Consider the following 13,090-nt stretch of genomic DNA (forward strand, 5'->3'; position numbering starts at 1 on the left):
GAGGTCAGATTAATATATATACTGTCTGAAACAGAGACAGTTAACTTGGGAAAACAGCTGCTCAGCTTAATGCGTAAGTTTACATTTAAAATACTTACATATTTAAGTATAATAAATTTACTAATGTAATGTGTGACATTTATTGACTTTTCACTTAAAAAAGTGGGGAATTGGCTGTAAATTTTGAAGTTATTTCAGATGTAATTGCATTAAATTACATAAAATAGGCTGCTGTTCTACAACAAATTTGAAAAAACCTTAACTCAATTTTCAGTGGAAATGTTTAATTTAAGGTTTCTAAAAGTCATATTATCCTCTACTAAACGATCAATAATAAAGGCAGACACACAAGTGCACTTTTACATCTATTAAAAACTCAATTTTAGAAATGTTATCTTAATAACTGATCGACATGTATATTAGTGGGAACCTTAAATTAAACATTTCCACTGAACATTGAGTTAAGGTTATCTGCATTCTTGTTTTCTTGTTTAAATTTGTTGTAGAACAGCAGCCTATTGTATGTAATTTAATGCAATTACATCTGAAATAACTTCAAAATTACGGTCAATTCCCCACTTTTTCAAGTGAAAAGTCAATAAATGTCACACATTACATTAGTAAATTTATTATACTTAAATATGTAAGTATTTTAAATGTAAACTTACGCATTAACCTGAGCAGCTGTTTTCCCAAGTTAACAGTCTCCGTTTCAGACAGTATATATATTAATCTGACCTCAAACCTGTATGTAATTACATCTGTAATTAACTTTTGTAATGACACTTGTAAATACACTGTTGACCATCCCTTACACCTTAACCTACCCTTAAACCTGCCCATACCACCAAACCTGTCCATAACCCAACCTCTATCCCAACTCAAAAGCACCACAAGTGTTCTCAAATACATTATAAACACAGTAAGTACATTATATTTATTTTTTTTTGATGTAAGTATAGTAGTTAAGGACACTTAATATAAAGTGGGACCAAAGTTACCTCTCTTTCAGAAACAGGCTTGACTTACCCTGCCTTTTGAGTTTTACAAACCTGCCATTTTGAAACAAAAAATCCAGAGTTTCTCTCATTTAACGGTAACATATTCTAAGTTAATCACTTAATTTCACTTAATTTCCTTTCTAAAACGGGGTCAGTGTAAGTTAACTTAATTCCTTCATGTTGTCCCAACACAAATCGATTGTGTAGAACCCAGCATTTTTACAGTGTACTAAAGTTAGCTATAAATAACTCGAGTATATTCTCATGTGCACTGTAAAAAATGATATGATCAATTAGTCATGAGAGCATATGTTTTTAGGCCATTGCAACCTATTAAACTGAGGGTGCTTTCACACCTGTGAATCGATTCAGTTGTTCCGAAATGGAGATTACAATTGTTACATTGTTGCTCTTTGCTCTTGGAGCGCTTCGCTTTCACACTGCAAAGTTTCTAATCGGAGCAAAAGAGCTAAAACAAGTCACGTGCGAGTAAACTCTCCTCACATTGGTCAGAGTGTCGGGTTTATTTTGCAGCGTCCCGCTAAGCTGTCAGGAGAGGTGGTGGTTTGGTGGTGATTGACAGGGTGTGGGCGCACGATGTGTCTGAGGAGAGATGCGGAGGGGAGGGGTGAGAAGGGTGCGCGACGATGCCTATTTGAGGACCAGGAGGGAGACGCGAGATTACCAGGAGATCATCACTCGTTTGCGGGCATCCGGAGACTCGCGAAACTTCCCGCCATACTCATAATTCTCTCTTCATATAGCCGTAAGCCTATTACATATTCATAATAATCTGTGATATAACCGCGCTCGGATCGCTTTCTCACTGCAATCGAACCGCTCCAGGGTTTGTTTCAATCGAACCGAGATCCCTTCACTCAGGCAGTCTCGGAGCGATTACTTTGGCGCGGAACAGAGCGCGATTGCCCTGTTCACATATGCCAAACGAACCGCGCTAACTGGGCAAACGAGACACGTTACGAAACAAAAGTGTAGGTGTGAAAGCGCCCTAAGGGATTGCAGTGAGAAAGCGATCCGAGCGCGGTTATATCACAGATTATTATGAATATGTAATAGGCTTACGGCTATATGAAGAGAGAATTATGAGCAGGGCGGGAAGTTTCACGAGTCTCCGGATGCCCGCTAATGAGTGATGATCTCCTGGTAATCTCGCGTCTCCCTCCCGGTCCTCAAATAGGCATCGTCGCGCACCTTTCTCACCCCTCCCCACCGCATCTCTCCTCAGACACATCGCGTGTGCGCACCCTGTCAATCACCACCAAACCACCACCTCTCCTGACAGCTGAGCGGGACGCTGCAAAATAAACCCTGACACTCTGACCAATGTGAGGAGAGTTTACTCACACGTGACTTGTTTTAGCTCTTTTGGTCCGATTACAAACTTTGCAGTGTGAAAGCGAACCGCTCCAAGAGCAAAGAGCAACAATGTAACAATTGTAATCTCTGTTTCGGAACAACTGAACCGATTCACAGGTGTGAAAGCACCCTCAGTTTATCATGTTCTAACTTTATAAGTTACTCAAGCTGTTTTAGGTCAGTTTAACTTAATATGTAGTTAAGTTAGTTCAATGGACTCATAAGGTTAATTTAATTCAGCTTAAAAATTTAAGGCAATCAGGATTTTTTTTAAAGTGTGGGTATCGTCTTCTGGGTTAAATGTGGGGAAAAATGTTGAAAAAAATCTCAAGATCAAACTGAAAAAGATTCATTGAATGACTTGATCAGCCCAAACAACATTCAAAACAACAACTGTGCACTGTAATCAGAGAAACCTCATTTTTGATTGCATATAGTAGGCAGAGTTTCAAATTCCCCTAAAACAATTCCATTTCCTCCGTGTTCCCTTTTGAAAACGCAATGGCTTCACACTAGCCTTGGCAGAAGGAACTGTGATTTAAGGGTACACGAAGCTCAAACACACTGATGTTCTGTGTGTGTTCAACTGTAGGAAGGAGGTGTTCAGAAACGCTCCCCACGGCCCTTTGTTCTCCTGTCAGTCCCGCATTCATTTAAATATTTATGTGTGCTGGCTGAACTCTTCACCCGTTTGACGACATCGGGCCGCGAGGAGCTTTCTGCCCAGCTCGCTGTACCTTCTGTCTTCCTCTCATTCATGACGCGCTCGTGCTGTTGTTTCTGCTGATTGGGGGTTAAAAAGGGTCCCATAAATCTCACTGGCCTTTGCTCCACTGTAGGATACTAGTGGAGGGGTCACCGTGTTCGTCAGAAAACTGCCCTGGAACATATAGATTCCTTACGTAGTTGACAAATAGGCAGTAACTGTGATTTTTGAGAAAAGAAGATGATATATTTATGATTTATTTGATGATTAAGAAAATATAAGGGGTCACTAACTATCAGTTCTTTCAGTGTTTTACTGTTTACTGTTCCGATTTTTTTACTTTAACTGTACCTTAAATACACTTCCTGACATAAGTCCTGTCATTAATTCCCAGTTGTAGGAGCAACAAGTATTAACTTGACTTCTAGTTGATCATTTGGAAAAGTGGCAGAAGGTAGATTTTTCAGATGGATCATCTGTTGAGCTGCATCACGATTCACTAATACTGCAGAAGATCTACTGGAACCAGCATGGACCCAAGATTCTCACAGAAATCAGTCAAGTTTGGCGAAGGAAAAATCATGGTTTGGGGTTACATTCAGTATGGGGGCATGCAAGAGATCTGCAGAGTGGATGGACACATCAACAGCCTGAGGTATCGAGACATTTGTGCTGCCCATTACATTACAAACCACAGGAGAGGGCAAATTCTTCAGCAGGATAGCGCTCCTCATACTTCAGCCTCCACATCAAAGTTCCTGAAAGCAAAGAAGGTGAAGGAGCTCCAGGATTGGCCTGCCTAGTCACTAGATTTGAACATTATTGAGCATGTCTGGGATAAGATGGGGGAGGAGGCATTTAAGATGAATCCAAACTCTGGGAGTCTTGCAAAAACACTTTTTTTTGTCATTCCAGATGACTTTATTAATCAGTGATTTGAGTCATTGCAGAGATGTGTGAATGCAGTCCTCCAAGCTCATGATGGAGTCAGACACAATATCAATTCTTTTTCTGCTGCAGCATGACTTTATATTCTGTACATTATTTCTGTGAAGCGACAAAACGTTTGTCTAAGCAAAGAGTGAGCTTACTGTCCTAATTAAATCATTAAAAATAAAGGCATGATCATATTTTATTTTGGTCAAATAAGCGTAATCTAGAGGCCTTTGACTTGCATATAAGCCACTTCTGATACCAAATGATCAACTAGAAGTCAAGTTATTATTTGTTGCTCCTAAAACTTGGATAGGCGACAAGACTTTTGTCAGGTAGTGTACATCATATGCTGCGTTTTAGCAAAAATGAAGAAAAACAACTCTTAATAGCATACAAATATTGTGAGAGTGATATATCTTCATTGTCGCACTCTTATCCTTATAAATTCTGCGAAGTCGTAAAAAGTCTTTACTGAAATATGGTGTTGAAGGTCTTAAATAGTTTTAAACAGGTACTAGTTTTCCTTTCTCCATATAAAGTATACAGTTGAAGTCTTGTTTATTTTTCCCCTAATTTCTGTTTAACACATTTCTAAGCATAATAGTTTTAATAACTCATTTCTAATAACTGATTTATTTTATCTTTGCCATGATGACAGTAAATAATATTTGACTAGATATTATTCAAGACACTTCTGTACAGCTTAAAGTGACATTTAAAGGCTTAACTAGGTTAATTAGGGTAATTAGGCAAGTTATTGTATAATGATGGTTTGTTCTGTAGACTATCGAGAAACAAATGTAGCTTAAAGGGGATAATAATTTGACCTTAAAATGGTGTTTAAAAATTAAAAACTGCTTTTATTGTAGCTGAAATAAAACAAATAAGACTTTCTCCAGAAGAAAAAATATTATCAGACATACTGTGAAAATTTCCTTGCTCTGTTAAACATCATTTAAGAAATATTAATAAAAGAAAGAAAAATTCAAAGGGGGGCTAATAATTCTGACTTCAACTATATATATACATTGCGATGTTAATACAATTTCACCAATTTCAGGATTTTGTAGAGGAGTGAATCTCTAATATATAACAAATAAATGACAAGCATAGATAAATAAAATATAGTGAAGATAAAATTGAATATTAGTTTTCAGGTATTCAAATACTGAATAATTAACACTGCATAGTCTTCATTGTATATTATTTAATCTTTATTGAAGTTACAAAAAATGACTTGTGGCCGGATGTTTTAAAATTTGAAGTATTGAAATGTTCACACAGTCACAGGCCTCAAAGGGAGAGTTTACTCAAAGATTAAAATGTACTCACTATTAACTCACTCTCCACTTGTTTAATACTATAGGAGTTGTTCAATTATATTCTCTTTGTGTTCACTTAAAAAAAAAGAAAAAGAAAACTCATAAATGTTTAAAACAAGGTAAGGTTGTGATGAAAATGGTAAGTCAGTCTATCTCTTTAAAAATGCATGCAGATGATAAGCTTTTACTCCATTATGATTAAACTCTATATTAAACTATAATCCCAACATTGTACATTCTGCAATGTGACTATCGTAGATATCGATGCTGAAACGATATATTGTGCAGCCCTAACTTAAATTTAGGTTGTCCTTGGCCAATTTCTTGTTCTCACATTGTTAGTACTAGTTGAGCATTATCAAAATCAATTTTGCATAGATATAAAAACAAATGTAAACAAAATAGATTGTTGCGTGTTTTGCGATATGCTGTAATAAATTTAAGCGTGATTGTTTTTCTTATTATTTACCATGCATGTGTAGACATGAAACATTACGTCATGAAAATATTAGTAGTAAAAATGTGTATGAACTCCGCTTATGTACAAGTTTCAGTAAGTGGGGAAAATGAAACTAAAATATCATTTGTAATAAAACAGTCTGTTTATTTAGTCAAAACGATCATATCAACATGAACAAATTATTAAGAAAAAGGTCAATAAGACCAGCAGATACATGAAATGTAGTCGCTGAAACAATTTTTAAATGTGAAAACAATATTATATACATCACAGTAAAGAATCGGATTCCATCGATATTAAATATTGACTGGTGCCATAAAACGTGTAACTTAAATGCGTAGCTTGAAGGAAAAACTGTCTTGTTATTTACTCCCATTTAAGCACCTTTTAAGACCCCTAAAGAACGTCATGTCCTGCAAGTTTCCAGCCCATGAATACAACTATACAGTGAACTAAACATCAGTGCATGTCCATTTACAGTGATCCACAGTGACAACATTATTTACAATAGAGATCACAGGCTCAAAATCAGGAAACTCCCACATAAGATACTCAGAAACACAGCGTCCGGCCTTGAGATTCAGATCAGATTCCTTCTCCACACCCAACCTACGGAAAAGAGAGAGAACTGTCAGGATTAAAAAAAAAACTTTTTAAAACACTGCCGTTAACGCAAATGCTACGTAAGTGAGTCAAGGGCTTTACTGTGGGTGCAAATTTTTTAAATTTACTATGCGAAACGTTTGTAATTTTGAGACAACTGACGCAGTGAAGAGCATGGTCACTTGATGGAAAGTATTTTGCAGCACCACATGATCCAAGATTTGACCTGTACTCCATGTATTTGTGCAATTGTTTGTTATTTTGACAAAGTGCCACATAGAGAGACATGAGTTGTGTCTCAATCCACTCCCGTTTTTAAGGCACTGATCAGGGAGTCAGCCATTTTAAAGTCTGTCTCAAAGGCACTGAAACATTCACGCCCTTAAAAGACTCGCAATGCATTGTGAATATCAGGGCGCATCCATGAGCACTATTGTTCCCTAATGGAAGTTCGAATCGCGTGACATGAATCAAGTTAACCAAATCGTCAAATATAACGAGAGACGTTTTTCTAACATGAACCTCTTTACGAAAATGAACGAACCAACATAGCTAGACAGGTTAAGGACACTCTAGCAAATATCTATTGTTTGTAATGTTTGAATTGCTGCTGGTTTATCACGAAGTACTTAAATTATTTAGCTGTAACTTATTTTTAAAATGTCGTAAAGTTAATTTATGAAAAATACTAGTTCTACTGCTGTTTATAAATTTCAGTGTTGACGATGTACAATTCACACTCTGTGTCCCAATCTGTAGCGATGGAAACTCTGTCCTTACCAGTGCTCAAATTTGTGTCCACGACCTACTGATCCACGACCTCGGGACTCCTCTTTAGCTTTGGAGTTTTAAGCCTTAGACCGGCCCACCTCAGTCAACGACTGACAATATTAAAATGACACTAACACGTCTTTTTCAAGGACACAGTTGCTTTAGAACTTCAAATGTTTTTCATAAATATGAGAACATTAATTCTTTATAGATATCCAGTCCTTTGTAACAGTCGTCACACAAAAAAAATTTATTCCTACATAAATAACCCAAACAGTATTTACGTCTTAACACTGAAAAAAAACATATATTACTCTGGTGAGGTTCGAACTCTGGTCGGCTGCGTCTATGCGTAACGTGCTAACCACTAGACCACGATGGCGCTGCTAAGCACTGCAATGTTATCTGCTCTTATTGATGTCTACTCTTTTTTTTTTTTTTTCTCCCCATTTTAGATTTCTGATCAAGTTATGTTAAGATTAAAAGTTAAGATTTATTAATGTAGTACATCATCGGATTTTCATTGATTTTCATTAATATTCATTAATATTCACTAAGGTGCCGCTGTTTGGGGTGGAATGGGGTGCATGATGATCCTCATTACTCTGCAGGCTGTATTTAGCTCACGCGGCTGCGAGAAAATAAATAAAAAGAGCAGAGCTGCGGCAAAATAATGATTAAAAAGAGTGAGGTTATAGTAAAATAAACAAATAAATTAAAAAAGTGCAACTGCTAAGAGTGCAAGCAGCTAGGGACACCGGCCCTCGCGGCCAAAAAACGGACCGGCCCACCGGGAATTCTCCCGGTTCTCCCGATTAGCCAATCCGGGCCTGTATGGAGCTAATTGAGACGCACTCAGTTGTTATACTTGATATTTAAAGTTTAATATGAGCATTCTAGTTTTCTGGACCCTAATTAAACCAGTAAAGTAAGGTCGTCAGACAGATTCGAAACTTCTAGGCGAATGTGCCGGAGCTGATCCCGGCTGGACAGGGGTAGGATTTGACGCCCTAGGTGTACAGTACACCCTCCGTCATAGGTCTCAAAAGCAATTCCTGGAGGTCCACAGCTGTAAACCGTTTTGCGCCAACAATAATTGAACACACCTCATCATCTCAAGGTCTTTTGGGATACTAAAAACGTCCAAGCAGGTGGGATTGGGAGCTAAGTTGTGCAGCGTTTGAGACCTAAAGCCTTCCCAAATCTCAAGAGTTGAGGTGAGTAAAGTTCAGCCCATGACATAAGACTCACCCTTTGTGGTTAAGAGCCTCAACCTGATGTGGAGGGATACTGGCCAGCTGATCCCAGAGGCTGAAAACCAGACGGTTTGGCCTGCACAACATTTAACATACAGTTAAACATAGTTAAAAAAATGTAAAGGTTTTCTAGTTAATGTTATTGAATCCTACATAACCCCCTACCTGTGGTGTGCAGCCTTTTTGCAGAGATATAATAGTGGCTTCCTTCACAGAGAGCTCGGTATCTACTAGATCTTTGGCGTTTCTTAGTCTGGTTTGCTCTTTGAGAAGCTGTTCCAGTTGTTTGTCACACGTCGTCTGGGCGTCCTGCAGTTTTTTGCTGCTGTCCGACGCCTCTTTTTCCGCTTCTGTTTTGCACTTGTCCAGTTCTGAAGTCAGCTTCTCATTCTGTATCTCCAACCAGCTGCTCTGTTTCTGAATATTGGAGACTTTGGCACCCACGTTGTTCAGGTAGCTCTGGAACTTGTCCTCCACCTGCCGAGAGAGGCTGGAGCAGTTGGAGCGAATCCTGTCCATCTGCTCCTCCTGCTTGGGGCAGGTGAGGTGAAACGTGACCGAGTTGGTGAAGAAGTTGTCAATTTTGCTCAGGAAGGCAGTTGTGACCGTCTGGATGCCTTGCAGGGAGTCGGCAAAGTCTTCTTTGCACTTTTTGGTGTAAACATCAAGCTGAGATTTCAAATCTTTGTTTTCCTGTCTCAGTTTTATCACCTGGCTGTGGTGCTCGTTTTTATCCTTCACTGCGTGGTCCAAATCAGATTTAAGGTACTCCACGGTCTGGCTGAAGTTACTCTTCAGGATCCCATACAATGCCTTCTGCTGGTCCAGTAGAGTATTCAGAGTTTTTACTTCACCTGAGACGAAAAAAGAGGGAGATGCCTACAGGATGGTTTATTCGTGACATTAATTATTCATTGATTGGTTTATAGACTCACCACTCTGATTGGGGTTAGCTGGTGGACACATGAGGGGAGTATTTCGAGTGCTTGAAAGCTTCAATTTAGCATTGGCCTCGCATTGACTCTGTAAAACAGACAATCGAAATCAAACCTTTCATTATTGTTGGGGTTACAATTTTAATATACCTTAAAACACAGGTGTCAAACTCAGTTCCAAAAGGGCCGCAGCTCTGCACAGTTTAGTTCCAACCCTAATTAAACACACCTGATCAAACTAATCGAGTCCTTTAGGCTTGTTTGAAACCTACAGGTAAGTGTGTTGGAGCAGGGTTGGAACTAAACTGTGCAGGGTTGCGGCCCTTCAGGAATTGAGTTTGACACCCCTGCCTTAAAAAATGCCATAATATACCACCAAATGTACAATTTGACGGTAATCACATGAGAATAACTTCAAAATATCTTGGAATAAAATGACGGTTTACACTAAATGAAATCTCAATCGTCACAATTAGGACACAAGAAAGTTTTTTAAAGCCAGTGTACAGTCCAGGAAAGCTATATTGGACATTGGAAACATTCACATTATCGTCTTTCTTGTGTTTCAGGTCTTAACAAGCAAAATCCCAGGTTGTTAATCGAAATACCAAGCAAGCAAATAGAGTACTTACATTCAACCTCTGCCAGTTTTTGCTGCCGGCAATTGATATGTTAAGGTCAGTTTTCAGTTTCGTGATCTCCTTGTCTGCTGCGTCCTTCTCTCCGCTCTTCGTTTTGAGGGCTGTAGCGAGATCGGCTTTCTCCTTTCGCAGTTTGGTGTGGTCTTTGGAGAGCGTGTCGTAGGCCTGCTGTAGGTCTTCCAGCCTCTTCTCCTCGGCGGTCTTCTCTGGCTGTCCGTACACGAGGAAGAGCACCAAGCTGGCGATGATGAGCGACTGGATCAGAGACGAGAAGAAGAACACAATCCTCATGTAGTAGCCGCAGCTTTTCCCCTTTTTCGCCTTGTGGATTTTTTTGGCCTCCAGTCCGAACGTGGCCTGGGAGTAGCTGTTCTTGTACATATCTGCAGTCCAGTTGTGGGAAAGAGATGAACCTTCGGAGGACTTTGATTCTTGGAGCTTGTTGTGAAATGAAGCACCTGGTCAAAAGGTTAGCAAAATACCCCGCAGCACTGTCACACTTGTGGGTAGTCAGATGTAAACACTTCTAGCAGGACACAGGGCGGGATCTGTGTTTATAAACCCAGAGACACACTTCCCGCAGCGTGACTTTTTCCGGGCCCTCCCCAGGAAAGCTCCAGAGGTTACTCCAAGCTGAACCTGTGGAGATCTCCAGAGATAAACAAAGCATTGCTCCTCCCTTACTTTCCCTCATAAATCATCGAACCCTGACAGCCAACTTGGACCACCGTCACACATCTCCACAACACTTACTTCATAAGAGCTTTGCGTTAATAAGTTCTTGGCGTCCATGTGGCTGTTTCTCGATATTTAATAATGTGCTAATGAAATGTGATTTCAGCAGTCAATCTGGGATCGTCTACTTGAGCCAAGGAAAACAATGTTCCTGCAAAGGACAAAAGCATCTCTTCCTGGATCAGATCAGATACATAAACACACATGATCAAAACAGCCCATCTGACACGGTTTCCTGCAGAGCCACAGAGACTATCGGTGGAGTCGGAGGGACAACAATGGTGACCCGTCGTCATCCTCCTCGCAGGAATGAATAACAATCTCTCCCAGAAGTCCAGGAGGCGGCAGCACGTTTGATCCCGAGCTGACGATGACGCTCGCGGCTGACTGCGGTGTCTGGGAGAGTGTGAACAGGGAACACGAAGTAAGTCAGGGGTTTTCCTGCAGGCCATTGTCTCCTGGCCAATCCATCCTCAGCGGAAATAATTTACAGAGGCTTTCTGAAACTGACTAAAACGTTCTCACAAAATCCTGCCACAGATTGCTGATGAGCTTGAAGACAAAAACAGGAAGCTGAATCTGCAAAAGAAGGCAAACTCTGATGACTCTGGGTAAGAAAGATGAGCCGTGGTTATTACAGGACAACGGAAGACGTCAGGTCAGCGTCAAAATTTTGCACACACTTTCATTAGCGCTACCAAGTATTGTTTCGTTTTTTGACAAATTACACCAAAATAGAAGATGCAGTCATTGTGCAATTAATGTAAAGCAAGGCATAACTATAAGAAGTCCAGACACAGCAATATCAGCACCGAAAAACTTTTATAGAGCCCTAACTTTTTCATCATTCCCAAGCTGATGAACAGTACAACTTTGTGAGAAGACTTGCAAAGAACAGGAAGTGTGTGTTCTCTAATCATAGTCCTCTTTAAAGTTATGGCTCTTGGTTTGACAATGTCCAAGAACCAAACAATGTCATCCAGGTTTGAAACATGCAAGTAAATATCGGTAAACAAGAAGTAGTAGTCAAGCTATCGAGTAAAACGAATGTCATGGGTACATGGGTCCATGCAGACAAAAGGTCATAGTGAAAAAACAGGCTCTTCTGTGGCCTTGACGCCAAACAACATAGGGCTTTTTGGAAGCTGTATTTGTAAGTGGTGAGTTTAAAGACTCTTTCTAAGAATTTAGCATCTTATTTAGGTTTTTCTTTCAGCGCTGTTTACCACCAAAACAAAATACTTCTCGGAATTGAGGAGGTTGCAGAGTGAAAAAGGTTAATGATCATTAACACAATAAAGGAGAAAAAAAACATGACCTTAATACTCTTCCGACTATTATCTGTGAGCTTTAGAGCTGCTCAATAGCAGGATACATAATCACGGATTCAAATGAGTTTGTGTGGTCAAAGAATCAAAACAAAGCAATTACCAAACAAACCACGAACAATTAGGTCAAAATCTCTGATGTAAATAAACCAAAGTGACGAACTTTAAAAAAAGAAGAAGAAAAGACTAACGACTGTTCTCTTTTGTTCAGCTGTATGACTGCGACATCTTGTGGACACTTTATTGCATTTTTTTTTATTTTTATTTCTGCCATTTGTAATTCTAAGTTCTGTTTAGCCTTTTAGGCATATATAGCATATTCTTAATGATAACAAAACAAAATTCCAGAAACATGTTGCTGGCATGTCCATATTACTGTGTGTGGTTCTATAGGACCTTGTAATCATTCCTAACAATGTAGAGTTTATCACCTCTTCACAAATTTTGTTTAAAGATATACAGTAGAGAGCTACAATATAGAGCCACCTCCAATTTGTATTTCTACAATTCTCTATTTCCATCTGGGGGATACTCATCCTGAGGTCTCTAGAACAGGGCTCACCAAACTTGTTTCTGGAGGGCCGGTGTCCTGCAGATTTGAGCTCCAACCTTAATCAAACACACCTGAACAAGCTAATCAAGGTTTCACTAGGTTAAATTGAAACATCCAGGCAGGTGTGTTGAGGCAAGTTGAAGCTAAACCCCGCAGGGACACCAGCCCTCCAGGACCGAGATTGGTGAGCAGGGGTGCTCAACCCTGTTCCTGGAGATCTACCTTATTGCAGATTTCAGTTGCTACCCATTTCAAACACACCTGCCTGTAATTATCAAGTGCTGTTCAGGTCCTAATTAATTGGTTCAGGTGTGTTTGAACAGGGTGTGTTTTGCAGGAAGGTAGATCTCCAGGAACAGGATTGAGCAGCCCTGCTCTAGAGGTTGTGCTTCCTCATTGATGTGATCTAAGATCTGTGAAGAGATGATGCCAAGATATCCATAATCCTGTACCATATCTTGAGCAG

The 13,090-nt window shown here is 39.5% G+C and overlaps 2 protein-coding genes across 2 annotated transcripts in view; one reads left to right on the forward strand and one right to left on the reverse strand.

Annotated features, from left to right (window-relative positions):
* The window catches only part of LOC141376513 (uncharacterized), a 214,091-nt gene that overhangs the window by 10,313 nt on the left and 190,688 nt on the right, over positions 1–13,090 (forward strand). The window lies entirely within an intron of this gene.
* plvapb (plasmalemma vesicle associated protein b) lies at positions 5,926–10,612 on the reverse strand. Its single transcript, NM_001030244.3, has 5 exons — positions 10,000–10,612; positions 9,368–9,455; positions 8,598–9,286; positions 8,428–8,508; positions 5,926–6,411 (listed from the first exon to the last, which is right to left on the reverse strand). Exons 1-4 carry the CDS (start codon positions 10,387–10,389, stop codon positions 8,446–8,448), a joined length of 1,230 nt encoding a protein of 409 aa, NP_001025415.3. The 5' UTR covers positions 10,390–10,612; the 3' UTR covers positions 5,926–6,411; positions 8,428–8,445.

Source organism: Danio rerio, chromosome 11 (genome assembly GCF_049306965.1).
Source record: "Danio rerio strain Tuebingen ecotype United States chromosome 11, GRCz12tu, whole genome shotgun sequence".
Lineage (NCBI taxonomy): Eukaryota > Metazoa > Chordata > Actinopteri > Cypriniformes > Danionidae > Danio > Danio rerio.

What these genes read in the sequence shown, in the direction of transcription:
- plvapb (NM_001030244.3), bottom strand. Translation starts at nt 10,389, where the DNA reads ATGTACAAGAACAGCTACTCCCAGGCCACGTTCGGACTGGAGGCCAAA. An exon ending in AGCTAACCCCAATCAGAGTG is followed by an intron (nt 9,287 to 9,367) that starts GTGAGTCTATAA and finishes TTTTCGTCTCAG; the next exon opens with GTGAAGTAAAAACTCTGAAT. An exon ending in AAAAAGGCTGCACACCACAG is followed by an intron (nt 8,509 to 8,597) that starts GTAGGGGGTTAT and finishes AATGTTGTGCAG; the next exon opens with GCCAAACCGTCTGGTTTTCA.